Source organism: Chaetodon auriga, chromosome 23, assembly GCF_051107435.1.
Source record: "Chaetodon auriga isolate fChaAug3 chromosome 23, fChaAug3.hap1, whole genome shotgun sequence".
Classification (NCBI taxonomy): domain Eukaryota; kingdom Metazoa; phylum Chordata; class Actinopteri; order Chaetodontiformes; family Chaetodontidae; genus Chaetodon; species Chaetodon auriga.
Window position 1 is genome coordinate 18,635,577 of NC_135096.1, and position 16,171 is coordinate 18,651,747.

At 52.8% G+C, this 16,171-nt stretch overlaps 1 protein-coding gene across 2 annotated transcripts in view; it reads right to left on the minus strand.

Moving 5' to 3' along the window:
• Positions 1-15: 15 nt before the first annotated feature.
• The window catches only part of crfa4 (cytokine receptor family, class I receptor 4), a 17,428-nt gene continuing 1,272 nt past the window's right edge, over positions 16-16,171 (minus strand). The window contains exons 3-10 of one of the 2 annotated variants that reach the window (XM_076723345.1): positions 9,279-9,394; positions 5,750-5,888; positions 4,042-4,211; positions 3,730-3,908; positions 3,487-3,640; positions 3,252-3,339; positions 3,062-3,131; positions 16-2,818 (exon numbers count right to left, since the gene is read on the minus strand). In XM_076723345.1, coding sequence (XP_076579460.1) covers positions 2,153-2,818; positions 3,062-3,131; positions 3,252-3,339; positions 3,487-3,640; positions 3,730-3,908; positions 4,042-4,211; positions 5,750-5,888; positions 9,279-9,375 — 1,563 coding nt within the window. In that variant the 5' untranslated portion in view covers positions 9,376-9,394 and the 3' untranslated portion in view covers positions 16-2,152. The remainder of the gene's footprint in view (positions 2,819-3,061; positions 3,132-3,251; positions 3,340-3,486; positions 3,641-3,729; positions 3,909-4,041; positions 4,212-5,749; positions 5,889-9,278; positions 9,395-16,171) is intronic. The other variant, XM_076723347.1, reaches the window with a different exon arrangement.

A 16,171-nucleotide genomic window follows, 5' to 3' on the forward strand; every position in this document is an offset into this window, starting at 1 on the left:
AAACAAACGCGTCCAGACGGAATATGAAGAGACTTTATTGACTATCAGAGAAACAACAACAACAACAACAACAACAACAACAACAACAGCAGCACGACTCTTCAGCGTGACGCAGAGAAAAAACAAATGGCCACTTGATGCACAGTGTTCAAATCAGACAGCATTTGTCCAAACACGTCCGCAGAGCTGAGTCAAACTGTCCAGAGTGTTTGCAGGCAGGACGTGACTTGAGGACGGATCATAAAGCAGCAAACAGAGTGAAAATACAGCAAATGAGACATTTCTTCAAAGCTAAATGTGGCCAAACAAGCTCAGTCCACACAGAAAATGCTATCCATGCTAACAGACATGCTAACATAATGATGTCTGCTTACTTTCAGCGGACAGTTAGCCACAAGCTAACTAGCCTTTGCGCTAGCCTGCACAGGTTAGCTGCCTTTTCACTTTTTATTGCATTGAAAAATAATCCAAAGTGCTTCAGTCCAACAGGAGGAGCCTCGTTTGGTGGTTTGGTGCCAATAAAAGGTGAAAATGAACAAACGCTGAGCTGGTTGTTGAGGTTCATACTCGTTAACGGCACACGCTTGAACCGTCAGCTGCGACTTCGACGCAGTGTGTGAAGAGCAAACGTCTGTTTGAAACAAAAAAAGGCACAAAATCCAGAACAGCAACGACATCGAATTGTGACGTGGTGAGAAAATCCGGCGTCGGCGCGTCACGACTGCTGTCCCAGTTCCCGGTGGAGCTGAAGCTAACGAGCGGTCCACTGGGTCAACACTGCTTGTGACTGATCCCCGATTCTCGCCACCTCCGAGCTCTTTGAGTCACAGCGTCTGAGGCGACGACCGCTCGGAGCCACCGGACTGATCCTGGTCTGGTGGAGACTCAGCCTCTTCAGTCTGAGCCTGCACGTATCAGATAACAGATCAGATAAACTGAAAAAAACTAAAAGCTAAAACGCCGTCAGGCGGCAGCTGATGGATTCAGAGGGACGGACAGGACGGTTGTTTGCCCAGAAGTCCTTCGTTTGATCAGACTGAGGCCTGAACGGGACACTCCGGTGCATTTCAGCCTGGCACACATCGTGGCTTGACGGGGTTTTGCACTCGCCACCCGCCCGCCTGTGGATGTCTCTGTGCTTTGATTCATGGACATCGCGCTGGACGTCCCCATGGACCAAACTGTCTGCTATTGCTAACACGGCTAGCCTTAATGGAGACACGCCAGGCAGAAATACACTGGACCCGGATTGGTTGGACGGACATCGACGCAGGCGGTCAGTTCGGTTTACGTGAGGCCGTCTCCTCAGAGGACAGGAGGACGTCTTAACGGGTTCTGAACGTCGGTTCTTTTTATTCTGTTCTTAATCCAAACATAAATAAAACCAAACGCGATCTGAGGTCATGAAGCAGCTGTCAGAGAGACGCAGAGACGACACATGAAACACACGAGAGCTCCTGAGTACGATGGACAGACGGGAGCTCACGTCTTCCTGAGGGTGTGAACGTTTGACACTGGAGACATAACGAGACAGACGGAGCGGGTGAACATTCAGGATCATCAAATCGCACCGTGACCTGCTGGCACACGTGTCACATTCACCGTAACAGACGCAGCTCGTGTCCTGAATGTGGACATCTGTGGACGCCAGCCGGGACACACGAACAGGCACCAACGCATCTGGTTTACATAACTGCTCGTCTGTCGTGTCCCTCAGCTGAGGCGGAGACAAAGACGGAGGGTCTGAATGAAGACAGAAGCTCGTCTCTCATCCTGAAACATCACGTTTGTCTTTTTCCTGAGAGCGGCGTCCTGAACGTGAAGCTCGGCGGACGACCTCGTGACATCATCTCTGTTTAAAGCGCCATCGGCCATAAATCAGTGACGCCGTTCTTCTTCTGGTGCTTGTTTGCAGTGATTCAGGGTCAAATTTGGACTTTGTCTCTTGGCTCTGATTGGCTGGAATGAGCTCGAGCGGGGGAACGTTTCAAGACACACGACGCGGCTTACTGCACCAGGAAGTCTGAGAGTTTTCTTCTTCTGTCCATGAAAACATTGTCAGCGTGAAGCTCAGAAAGGTCCGTTGACGTCCTGCAGGTTCACTTCCTGTTTGTCAGGAAGTGTCCGTGAACGTGGCAGCGGCCTGTTCTGTTCAGCTCTGGTTGTCGACGGCTACAGGCAGCAGGAGGTCGGCCGCCTCGCCGCCATCTTTCGGCTGGTTCACTGCGTTGGTCCTGGCCTGGTAGTCGGCCGGCTTCTTCTTCTCCTCCTTCTCCCCCGTGTCTAAATCACTCCTCGGTGGAGGCGGGAACTCACGGCAGTACGCCGGCGGCAGGCACGGCACCAGGTGCACCTCGCCGCTTTCGTTCATCAGCTGGACGCAGGTGTAGAAATCCTGCGGCGAGCGGCTGGTGGCATCAAGTGCGGGGACGGCGCTGGGGAGGCCGGGATGTCCCATCATGCTATACTCCGTGCCCGGCAGCGACACGATCTCTGGCCTCGGCCACGGCGAAGGCACATCCGGCGGCGGGGCGAAGGCCTCTGGAGGCGAGGAGCAGTAGGGCGACAGACTCTGCACGTACGACATCGGGTTCTGGGCAGCGAAGCGACGATGGGCGGCCGCCAACGTCGGGTCGCACGGTGCAATTAAGGCATCCTTCTCCCTGTCCATGGGGTTGGCCGGGTAGCCGCGGTCCTTCGGCGTGGTGAGATAGACGTCGTCAGCGTTGACCTGGTCCCAAACCTCCTCGCTGTACCTCGGCGGGCTGTAGCTGTGGAAGTTACTGAAGTGACGGTTTATTTCATCCAAGTTCCCCCCCTGAAGGTACGAAAAAGACGGGGAGGAAGAGGAGAAGGAAAGAGGTGGACAGACGGAGAGAGGAGGAGGACAGGAGGACGCACAACAAGAGGAGGAGGAGAGAGCAGACAGATGGAAGGAAATGAAGAAGAAGAAGAAGAAGAAGAAGAAGAAGAAGAAGAAGAAGAAGAAATGGTTATCACATGACCCTGAAAACAAGTGTGTGTGCGTGTGTGTGTGCGTGTGTGTGTGCGTGTGTGTTACCCTCAGGAGCAGTGGGTCGATGCCGATGATTCGAGGCTTCGGGATCGGCGGCAGGAAGTAGTCTTTTATTCTGAAGGTGAAACATAAAGACAGGAAGTCTGAAAGGGCAGCAACACACGCACACACACACACACACACGCACGCACACACACACACACACACACGTTTCCCTCCATGTGTGCTCTCTCACCTCTTGCTCTGAGGAATGACGCCGAAGGCGATGATGAGCACAGCCACGACGGCGACGCCCGACACCAGAATCCTGACCAGCAGCTTACCTGCACAGGTGGAAGCAGAGACTCATGAAAGCTTCACTGAAACATCTGAAATCAGTGACATCAGCGCTGATGATTTCCAGGTGACACGTGACACCACCCGTCAGGTGTAACGAGCTCACACTTCACTGATAGGACGTGGCGGCGTACCTGCGGGCGGCCTGGCGGGGACGCTCATCAGCATGGAGGAGCTCCATTTGCTCCACAGGCCGTAGTTGTGCGAGCGGCAGCGAACTCGGACCACGTAGTCGCCGACGGGGAGGCCGAGCAGCTCCAGGTGAGGCTCGCGGAGGGGGTGCTTCACCTGCGGACACACGACACGTCGACGCTGCGGCTCAGTGCGTCTTTAACCCGGAGGTCGACCCGCCGACACTGGAGTGAATGTACTGTTACCTTCCAGTTGTCGGGCTCGGTGACGCGTCGGTACTGCAGCTCGTACACCAGCGTGATCCAGCCGTACTGCAGGTCCGAGGGCACCGGGTACGTCCAGGACAGCAGGACGCTGTGGCCCGTCTCGTCCCCGCCGGCGTCCGTCAGCACGTGGGTCAGGTTCACCGGCGCTTCGGTCTGAACTGCGGACGAAAGGACGGAAAAGACACGAGGAAGCGGCTGGCTGGCTATTTCCAAAAGATCACTGATCACTTCCTGTTTCGCTGCTGCTCTTCGTCAAAGAGCCCTGACTCAGAGCTTTGATTCTCGCCTTACCGATCTCGGCCACGTCCAGGCAGTGCTCCTGGGAGGTGTAGTTCCTGCGGGCGGTGACGGCGCTCACGTTCATGCAGTAGATCTTCCAGATGGACGTGTGGCTGCTGTCGAAGTGGCAGCTGTTGGCGCCGGCGCTCACGTAGTCGGGACACTCGTGTTTGGGCCCTTTGCTGTGAACAGAGCAGAGTTCAGCTTCGAGCTCCGATCGGCCCGTCCTCACCCGGAGGACGAGCCCGTCCTCACCCGGAGGACGGGTCTCACAGGACTGTGTCTGTCATAGTCGAGCTTGAACCTTGTGTTTGTGGGCTGACCCCCCCCCCCGTCGACCTCACCCCTCTGCTCCTGGTCTCAGTCTGTGGCTGATCTGGACTCCCTGAATCTAATCTGCTGGATGAGAACGTGTTGAAATCCACCGCGCTCAGGTCGCTTCAGGTCGCTTCAGGTCGGTTCAGGTCGGCTCAGGTCGGCTCAGGTCGCTTCAGGTCGGCTCAGGTCTGTTCAGGTCTGTTCAGGTCGGCTCAGGTCGGCTCAGGTCGGTTCAGGTCGGCTCAGGTCGCTTCAGGTCGGCTCAGGTCTGTTCAGGTCGGCTCAGGTCGGTTCAGGTCGGCTCAGGTCTGTTCAGGTCGGCTCAGGTCTGTTCAGGTCGTCAGATGCTGACTTATTTCTGCTTGTTTTTGTCTTTTCTTCCACATAATCCCAAACTCACACTCGTGGCTGCTGCAGGGGACCAGACGATGGTCGATGGAGCTGCGAGCGGAGCCACGTCGGGTCAAAGCCACAATCCAATTTGTCCTGATTACTGGGAGCAGATCCTCCGCTGTGCCGGCCACGTGGGCATGCTGGCGCCGGCCCGAGGCCGCGTGAGGCCGCGTTCGGGGTTTCAGAGCCGCGCTGAAATATCGACGCGCTGAAAGCTTCGAGCTGAAGTGAAGCAAAACGAATCAAAGGGGATTAAAAAGGCAGAGCTCACACGAGCGGCCGAGCGCGGCGGACCTGCGGCGCGGGGACGTTTCCCACAGTTTAGAGTTTGACAAACATGGCGGACGGAAATCAGGACAAAGAGACAAACGCCTCCTGTCCTGAGGACTCGTGTTCAGCTCCAGTGACCTGAATGTGTTTGGCTCCCGGACAGTCGGACACCTTCCATGTGCCGCCTGGCTCGAGTGGGCGAGGTCGCCTCTGACGGAGCTTCTCCAGCAGATAATGAGCTTGTCTTCAGTCCATGACGCTTAAAATCAAAGCGCTCAGCATAAAAACCTGAACTTTAAAGGCCGCAGGTCTGTTTCTTTACTGCAGAAGATGTAGAAGTACACAGAAAATACTCTGAAACGTAAAGAAGTATTTACAGTCTGAACACAAAATGCACTTAATAAGAATACTACGGCTCCTCTCAGCTGTCAGGCGGTGCAGTACTACTACAAACTGTGTTAGTACAACTGCAATACTTTCAGGTATTTAATGTGTAGCTTTGTTTTATGAGTGATCAGTGATGTCATAGGATGGACGTGTCTCCGGCTGTGACCGTCGCTACGGCAGCGTTTGGCGGCCATCTTTGTTGCTTTGTGCGATCTTGTGAGATCTTGTGATTTTGTGAGATCTTGAGCCTCGAGCTGCCGACAAGGTAAAAGGTGGGGCGGTAACACTGACTGAACGCCAGGGCTTGAGGAAAGTGTTTGTGTGTGTGTGTGTGTGTGTGTGATGTACACACTCTTTGGTGTAGCTGAGGACGTAGGTGACCTGCTCGCCGTCCGTCAGGTTGTCGAGCGGATGCCACCAGCAGGTGAATTCCTCCATGTTGGGCGAGCGGCACCGATAGATGTGAGGCCTCATTGTCACGGCGACCTCCTCTGCGAAAGATTACAAGAGATTCCAATGAGAGGGCACACACACACACACACACACACACACACACACACACACACACACACACACACACACACACACACACACACAGTGGTCAGCAGTGGAAAATCGATGGACAGTCGGTCTGAGCGCTGCTGCTAACACAGACTGACACATCAGAGGACAGGAAGTGACACTACAGGACAGGAAGTGACACCCCAGGACAGGAAGTGAAACCACAGGACAGGAAGTGACACCACAGGACAGGAAGTGACAGGTGAATTGTTTTTAATGACATCCCATCAGCCTCGGCTGTACACCACCATGTTAATTAGCACGCGTTAGCATGCTAACATGCTAAACAAGCTAATGGGTGGACCTTGAGGGGAGACAGTTGTAAAACCTCCTTCTCTAGCAGGAGGGTCCTGGGTGTGTGTATGTGTGTGTGTGCTCAGTCCGTGTCCCCCGGCTGCACTGAAGACATCATGTGGTCTGCAGAGATCACAGCGGCGGGAGGTGAGCAGTAATCCATCAGAGAATGCTTGGAGCTGCAGGCTGAGGCCAGCAGCGAACAAAGGGCCGTTGTTGGCGTGGTAAGGAGCTCAGGGCGCCACGCCGCAGGACTTTCCAATCAACAAGCTCCACTTCTCAGAAATCCAGACAGAGAGGACGCACGCTGGGCGCCAACAGAGCTCGACTAATTCATACCTGCAGCAAATCTGACTGGAAGCAGCGCAACACCCAGTCTGTTTTAGTTTATGTTTCCAGGGTCGAACTGCATCAGACGACGCAGGAGGAAGAGGAACGAGTCTTCATCATTGAACACAGAGTCAAACTTTATTTATTTCTGTGTTCAAGGCGACTCTGAGGGGCCGAGTGGACAGTTCAACACGGGATCCCCACGTCTCACTGGACGGTCCGAACACGCACAAGGCCAGGGGTCGGGGGGTCGGGGGGGTCAGGGGGGTCGGGGGGGTCAGAGACTCTGTTTGACAGTCAATCAAAAGGGTTAGGGTTAGCGTTCTGTGCGTTAGCTCATGCTGGCAGCCATCTTGAAAGCTTCACATCAGGAAACGTTTGTGAATTTTGGCTCCAGCTGATGTCATTTCCTGTCAAAGAATCTGGGCCCTCAACGCCAAAAGAAAGGTTTCATCCTGATACCGACGAGCTGATGGGGACGTCACTAAAGAAGAGACAGAAGCTCTGGACTGAAACTCACATGGGACAAACGAGACAAACGTCTCTGAGAAGAGAGACCAAAACAAAGACAAAAGACGAACATGTGATGCTGCGGCTGTTTGTCCCAGAGGCTTCTGCATGTTCACTGACCGCTGCAGCGTTACCAGGATGAGACAAAGCTTCCGTCTGCTGAGACTGTGGACCAGTCAAAGATGTCCGTCTGCTCGGAGGACGGACACAGAGCAGATCTGTGCAGCGAGCAGAGAGTCAGACTGTGAGCTGAGAGCGGCGGCGGCGTGAGCTCAGCAGGGATCCATCGATCAGCTGCCGACACGTCCGGCCGAGCGGAAACGAGCCGGCCTCAGCAGGCTGCTGTCTGTCTGCATCCACCCGTCTGTCTGCATCCACCCGTCTGTCTGCATCCACCCGTCCGTCTGTCTGCGTCCACCCGTCCGTCTGTCTGCGTCCACCCGTCCGTCTGTCTGCATCCACCCATCCATCTGTCTGCATCCACCCGTCTGTCTGCATCCACCCGTCCGTCTGTCTGCATCCACCCGTCCGTCTGTCTGCATCCACCCGTCCGTCTGTCTGCATCCATCCGTCCGTCTGTCTGCGTCCACCCGTCCATCTGTCTGCATCCACCCGTCCGTCTGTCTGCATCCACCCGTCCGTCTGTCTGCGTCCACCCATTCGTCTGTCTGCATCCACCCGTCTGTCTGCATCCACCCGTCCATCTGTCTGCATCCACCTGTCCGTCTGTCTGCATCCACCCGTCCGTCTGTCTGCGTCCACCCATTCGTCTGTCTGCATCCACCCGTCTGTCTGCATCCACCCGTCCATCTGTCTGCATCCACCTGTCCGTCTGTCTGCATCCACCCGTCTGTCTGCGTCCACCCGTCTGTCTGCATCCACCCGTCCATCTGTCTGCATCCACCCGTCCATCTGTCTGCGTCCACCCATCTGTCTGTCTGCATCCACCCGTCCATCTGTCTGCGTCCACCCATCTGTCTGCATCCACCCGTCCATCTGTCTGCATCCACCCGTCTGTCTGCGTCCACCCGTCTGTCTGCATCCACCCGTCCATCTGTCTGCGTCCACCCACCCGTCTGTCTGCATCCACCCGTCCATCTGTCTGCATCCACCCGTCCATCTGTCTGCGTCCACCCGTCTGTCTGCATCCACCCGTCTGTCTGCTCTCAGCTGCGACGCTCCGAATCCAAACTCCGTGTCTGCTCTGAACTACGGAAGCCTCCAGAGGACACGCGTGTTCCTCATCAACTGTGAAATCTGGATTATTTACAGTTTCTGAGGGAAAACGACGTTTGGGAGATGAAAATCAGAGAATCTGGAGGGATCGGAGGCTGAGGATAAAGAAAACGTCAGAGAATTCGCGAGGACAGAAAACAACTGAGGGCTCGTTAGAGGAAATCAGACTTTGAGGAGTCCAGAACAGATCAGGATGACTCGGAAAGATCAAGATATTTGAGGTCATTTGCAAAACGCAGGACTGAAGAAGTATAAAGTGGCACAAAAAGAAACGGTGTGAAGTACAAGTACCTCTAACACTCTGCTGTGACGCAGCAGGAGCACTTTAAGAGCTTCCTTCAGACGTCTTTGTCTTCCAACATGAAGAAGACACCATTAAATAAGAGATAATCCGTTTGGATCAGGATCACCCGAAAGACACTCGACTCGGCTCAGCCGGGCGTGACGGAGGATCGGCGCCGGCCCGGCAGCAACATCTGGAGCCGGCGACTGATTAAAGGCATCAGGACAGAATGAACACGATGACGTCTGGATTAAAGTCACTGACCCCAAACACACTCAGCTCAGATTAATCAGCTGAGAAGCTGCTAATTAACCGGCCGCCTGAACGTGAAACCAGCATCTCTGTTAAAACTCGTCTCCTCATGGAGGTCAGAGGAGGAGACGGAGGTCACAATTTGATTTATGCACAGCGTCGGAGGACTTTTCAGGCACAAAAAACACACAATTTGCCCAAAACCAGCAAGTTTCAGTCCAAATGTGTCACAGATTTTTAGCCAAATTCCACTTGTTTTCTGATTATTCAGTTAGCTCATGGAGGTCAGCAGCAGGTGGCACCAATTCTCCAGGCGGAAAATCACGAGACCGCTGCAGAAGAAGACGAGGGCGCCGGTCCGACCTCAAACCAAAAACATGAACATGATGACAGAAGTAAGACATTTGTAACTCACCATGGCTGTGTCTCTCTTTGTAAACGACGTCCTGGGCGACGACTCTGCTGCAGCCCGTCTGAGGAAGCCAACAGAGCAGCAGCAGCCAGCGCAGCATCCCGCCGCCGTCTGCTGACCTGCAACACAAACCAGCAGCGTCAACACGAGTCCGGGAAACCTCCCGCTGCACCTCAACATCCAGCAGTGTGGGAAAGTCTGGCTTCCGTGGCCTTAAGTCCACCAGCGGGAGCATGTGACCCAGAGACAACTAGACATTCATGTTTGAAAGGGCAGCGGGACGATGGCCCTGCAGCTGTCTGAGTCCCAACACTGAGCCGCACTGACAAAGCAGCTTCCTGAGCATGAGACAGTTTCAGCCTTCTGCTCCGGTCTCAACCAGTTTCCCCCGAAGAGCCAATCAATTCCTAAAAATCACAACATCGGTTTTCTGGGAAACGCGGTTCAGAGCACAAAGACTGAAGTTTCCTCCACGGGTCGGTTTGTACGGAAGTCTGTGACGGCCAATTTTAAAAGGAGCTCCTGAGGTCAGACTGAAGTGTTGTGTGTTCAAACATTAATAAAGAAATAAGAACCAGTTAAAACCTGGTGAACCACCATGAAACAAAACAGGAAAATGACATTTTTCATTCTTCAAACCTTCCAAACCAAGAAGTCTTCATCATCTCCACCTCCTCAGATCTTTGGGTTTGAAGTCCTGCTGAAAGCTCATTACTCTAATCAGCTTAGCTCGGAGAGGCGACTGAGGCCGGCAGGACCGCCGTGGGAGCACGCCGTGGAGGCGTCACGTCAGCGCTTTCATCAGCGTTCGTTCGCTTCCTCTGACCAAAACTCACCTTCCACAGAACGACCTGCCATGAAAGCGCTGAATCAGCTGCACGTCGGCCTTTTCCCCAACAGAGCGTTTGTAGGAAGAACCCAGGAACCCTTTTAAGATCCAGGGTCTGAGTTTGCTTCCTGCCTCCCGATCAGGAACAGCTCACCTGTCAGAAAACTACGTGCCGACGAGACGACGGAGGCTTGTGATGGTCCTCCGCGGACAGCTGATCATCAGTGATCTGCTGCTGTTGGCTAACCGCTAACTCTATTTTCTCTCAGCTGTTCTGTTTAATCCTTCTTAGCATTTAGCTCATTCGTTAGCTTAGCTTAGCTCGGTGGCTGAGCTGTCAGCAGTTTAACCAAATCTCTCCGTCTTATATTCTCATTTTCCCTGAGGTCCGAAGGTGTGAACTGTTTTTTTTACAAGAGAACAATGAAAGATGAGTCAGAAAGAAAACAACAATCCTTTTTTAACCCTTTAATCTCCATCATGGACCCACTGATCGCTGTTAAGAAAAGAAAGAACGTTTGCTGCGCTGTCAGAGCCACACGGGCCATCAGATATTAGTCAACCAAGGTGACAACGACATGAGGAATTGACTTATCATCCGTATGCAACGGGAAGCCTGAACGAGCTGTGCAGCCGTGACGTCACATGGGAGCTTAGAGGCTTTAAAGTCTGCTCTCATGAGGGGACGGACGACGGGACTGACGTGCAAACAGCAGCCGATCCTCGAGCGCTAAGACAACAATCACAGCGAGTAATCCCTGCCTTGATCTCGCAGGACGGGGGATTAAAAACGAGGCCTCGCAGGGTTTTATCTGGAAGCCTCAGCTCACCCTGACGCAGCACAGACCACAATCCTTCACACTGAAGGCAGGGGGACGGATCTCAAACAGCATCATGGCTGACCTCAAGGTGTCCAAACACCTGCCGTCCGTCCCTCTCCGGTCCAGACCGAGCGCTCTGACCCGCTGACACATGACTGCAGCTCAGACTCGACGTCAGGCCGGAGTTCAGGTTTGATATCGACCAAAACCATGTTACTTGGATGAGACTTCACAGCCGTCGGTGGGTGGGACATGAGCTCATTTTGTCTCCTTCTCCGCTGCTCCAGGACCAGCTGCGTGAAACAAAAACACATCCATGCGCATGTGACTCAGAGTCTTTTTTCTGCGTCACGCTGCAGGGCCTGATCCACCCAGAGGCACGACGTGATCGGAGGAAGGTCCACTGATGACGACAAGAAAAACATCTGACGCAGCTGTTTGTGCTGCGATAACAAAGAGAAGGATTTGGACTTTTACTGCAGCAGTAAAGATTGTCTAAAGGTGTGATTAAAGTTCATTACCTGAGGCTTAACTCCAACAACATCAGCCTCATTACGCCTGATGCCACTGACTGTGGCTGCATTTACTGCCTGTTTCATGGGCCTGTAAACCCTCCGTGTACATGGTCGAGGCCCTGATAACACCTGATGGCCTTCACAGGTGAAGCATCGAGGCAGTCGTACTAAAACCACCATCAGACCACCTGCACACACCGGAGTACATGCAGTGCAAATACACTGCAGGACTTTGAATACTGAGTGACACAAAATACTTCAAACTGCACCTTGTTTAACTGCAGGATGCTGGACTGAGCTAAATGCTAACATTAGCATGCTACCGTGCTCACAGTGGCTCTGTTGGAGAGCACCTGCTGTACTAGCATACGCACTGATTTGGCCTAAATGTAGCATTCAGCACACAAGCAGGATCAGATTTGGTAAAAACCTCCGTCCTGCATCGGACCAGTCGACCTCGCCTCCTCCGTCCCACAATGCAAAGCACTGGAGGGGTCACGACGACCAGTTTATTACAATGTTCGCATGTTGTTTCGTCACTAAATTCACTAAAATCAATTGTGTAGATTTTGAAAATGAGCAGTTTTAGTTGAAAATTGATGACAAACTGAAGTTGAGAAGCTCCACAGGTGCCTGCAGGGGGAGCTAGCGAGCCAGGGACGCTCACATTAACGACGTTTAAGTCATCTGACAGCGCTGATGCTAAATGATCCGTGTGTGAGACCTGGTTGTGCTGCTTTACTGAGGAAGCCACAGCGTCCCCATGAGGCGGAAATGCTGATTCCACTCCAATCAACGTCCTTTTTACTCAGCTGTCAACTTTCAACTGATCTCATGCTAACATGCTAACATTTGTATTAAAACTCTTACAGCAGGGAGACGTAGCATGCTATCGTTGATGCTAGCATCAGTCTTACAGGATTTGGCTTTATTAGTTTAACGTACGTGTTGACGATCGCCTGCGTTCGTCCATCCAGTTCAGAGCCTGACATCACTTCCTGTCCTCCTGCCTCTGTTTGTCTCTTTGTCTTCATGTTTCATATTCTGACAGGCTGAACATCCTACGTACCTCCAACGCTTCACGTCTCACAGGCCTTTAAAGCGAAAGCCCTTTTCATCAGACTGTAAAACACAACATAACAAAGAGGGTCGAAGGAGGACTGAACGCACGCCGTCAGACCTCCTGTGTCGGGGTTAGATCGCAGCGCCACAGCTGCTGATGTTTCACAGAAGGATTCTGCATCAAGGAGAAATAAAAGCAGAACAAGCAGAAGAGATTCTGCACAAGGACAGAGTGAAGCCTGCACACGTCTAATTAAAGCCAGGAGGACTTCTCACCCCGAACATCAGACGTTTTGATTTAATGAGACACCATGCGTCACGGCTTCATCCAATTACTGCTTCTGCATTTGAAGCTGCGTTCACAGCTGTGCAGGGTTGGACAGGCTGATACTGGATCAGCTGACGGGAGGCACGCGGCCTTCACGGGACCCAGGCCGGCCTCCGTGGTGCTGAACTGGGTGTCGCCTGTGCTCACGCTAATGAAACATTTAAGATCATGAACATCACTGTCAGGATGTTCCTCAGACCACACACTGACGTCTTCTGTCCCGGCCAGGTGAGCCTCACCTGAGCGGCGTTTGAACCAACAGAAACTGCGGCTGAAGCTCGAAGAGACATCAACGACACGATCGTTGATCAACTCCCGTGCGCATCTCTGCCGTTTGAGGCGGGAGGCCCCACTGGAAGCTGACAGGTAAATCCATACGAGTGCAGCCCGACGCGTCGAAGACACGACGGGACGTCCACACAGGAGACGTCAGGACAGATGAACTTTGTTCACATGTCAGAAATGATCTCCTTGATTGACCCACAGGGGCGGTGACTCACTGGCATCAATATCAATGATTACTGATTACCTTCAGATCGTTAAAGCGGTCATGAGAGCAGCAAACGCCGCGCTCTCTGATCGAGTCACGACTCACCTCCCTGAGATTTGAGCTCGGCTTAAACAGACGAGTCCAGAAACAGTCAAACCTCTGCAGGTGTGACGGCTCGCTGAGCGCTGAGACTGACCGTCGGGATCGTTTTAAATCCCACCTGCAGCTGATGTTCACCTTCCCTTTCTGAACAGGAAGAGGGCCGCAAGCCAATCAGAACCCAGAGCTCTCACCGGCCATCGCTCCATCTCTGAGCTCCACATCGTCATGAGAGCTCCATCAGCAGCAGCTGCTGCGTGGGTGCAGCACGAGGTGATGAACAGGTGCAGCAAAGCCCAGTTCATCACGTCTGCAAAGCTCTGATTCATGCGAGTGTTCGGTCTGCAGGAGGAGAAGAAGAAGAGCGAGCTGCTCGGCCTCACGGAGAGCAGACGTTTCTAAAACCACCGCACATGAGAGATAAGGCTGATTTAAAGAGCGCCGTCCCCTCAGGCGAGCCTCTGACCTTTAACGACAAAGACCAATTAAGTCCCGACACACAAACAGGAGGGGGGGGGGGGAGGGAGGGGGAGAGAGAGAGAGAGACAGACAGAGAGGGAGAGAGAGGGAGAGAGAGAGAGAGAGAGGAGGGAGGGAGGGGGAGAGAGGGGGGAGAGAGAGAGACAGACAGACAGACAGAGAGAGAGAGGGAGGGAGCTGGATCTCATTTCATGACTGCATTCAGTCGTCAGAGCGACAAAAGTGATGAGCAAAGACCTAAATCTCCAGAAAAAGCTTCAATCGGTCAGCGAGACTCATTCCAACACTGGCTGCTGATTGGTTCGTCCATCAACAGACAGTTAATCACTAACTGTCTGATAATCGATGAAGTCGTCTGAGTCGACGTTAGCTCCACGTTCAGCATTAACACGGCTTCTTATGTAATCCTGCACGTTCAGGCCGAGCTGTTACCGATTAACACCCAGCTGTCAATATATCAGGGACAAGAAGACGCTGACTCAGAGACGTCACGAAGACAGAGGCTCGTCTTCAAAGCCGTTCAGCGTCTGGGCCGTGTGGACGTCCACCTGTCCTGTGCGGGGTTCAAGGGTTCACACAGACCGGACATGACGCAGAAGACCAGAGTCCGCCTTGTTAACGTGCTGTAACGTTTAGCGTGTCCTCCGTCCGGCAGCAGTTTGACGTGCTAGCACGCTAACTTTTGCTTATACACAGCAAACACTGTGTCCTCGGGTTAAAGTTTTCCAGCCAGCCGGCTAACAACCGGCGTTGGTCAGTATTCCTGCAGGCCACAAACGCCCCATCGTCTCGTCTGAGAGACAGGCTCTGTTTATTCATTGGTCCAATAAATATACAGATAAATAAAAGTGAACAGCTGACAAACACGTGCAGTTACCACCAGTGACCAGAGGTGTCGCCAGATCACCCGGAGCGTCCTCTCACGGCGGCATTCTGCGTCCAAACGTCACGACGGAGTCCCAGCGTTGACGGTACGATGACTTCAACCAGCAGAAAAGGTGTTGAGCCGTTTGCAGACGCAGATTTTGATAAATTTTGATCATGTGATCACGAAGCTCCTCTTTAAAAACATCTGAAAGTGCTTCTGGGACAAACGAGCACTTGAAGAGGGACAGTCTCAGTCTAACATGGAGTTAATCGAGTTACTGTCCGTCTCCAGACTGAGAAAAACAAGAAGCCTGAAGGCGTCAGATGACCGGCGTATGAAGGTCACATGACACATGATTAGCCGTACAGCACGAAACGCTTGTGCCTAAATGGATTTTCCACTCGAGCGTCATACAGAGCCCCCCCCCCAGCATCTCCCATTCGTTCAGCTCTCTTTCCTTTCATAAGCAACATTCAGAAGTGACATAAACTGCTGAGCAGGTCCAGGATCAGTGCCTCACTGGCAGAATTCTCCAACAGCCCCTGAACTCAGCGCGATGCTGTTCTCAAATAAACTCCTCAAAGTCCTAAAATCCATCTTTTCGCTGTCCGGTGAGACGAAATCTGAAGCTTCAAAATCACTGCGAGTCGTCTTTGTCATACTCATCAATCAATCAGAGCGTCTGTAAAACACGAGACAATGAAGACGTTCTCTTCAGTTTACAATAACGTAAAGACGCAGAGACGAAGCTCAAACGTTTTCTCTCGAGAATGACGCAGATTCATTTTCTGATGACTGACTAATCGATCAATCCATTAACCTTCCAGCAGCGAAGTTCAAACTTTGATCTCCAATACAGAACTCCATTTAGAAAACAGTTATTTTAGCACAGTGTGCACGTCCCGTCCTATATTCACGCCTGACAGACAGACAGACAGACAGACGGACAGACAGAAAGACAGGTCAAGGGTCACTGCAGGGATTAAAATAATCCAGATGTTCAGTAACAGGACGACATGAACTTTCCTGAAACTGCTGAGAACGTGTGAGACGAGGGTCAGAGGTCATCAGCAGGTAACTGCAGCGACGTCTGACGAGTCACGCTCACCCTCAGAGCTCACGTGCACAGGTGACACCGCACAAAGCACCGGTGGACACGCTGGCTGCGCGTGCACGCAGCTCAGGTAAACACACACGGACGCGTTCTGACGTTCATTCAAGCACTGATGAAGATGTTTAACGTTTCACTGATCCTGGATCAGACGAAGCAGCAGATTAAACGTTTGGTTTTCTGGACATTTGCAACGGACAGATTGAAGATAAACATGAAAAAAGAGTGAAAATCAGGAGGGAACGGTCCACCGGGCCGCCGTCTTCTTCATCGGGAGAATGTTTCTCAACTTT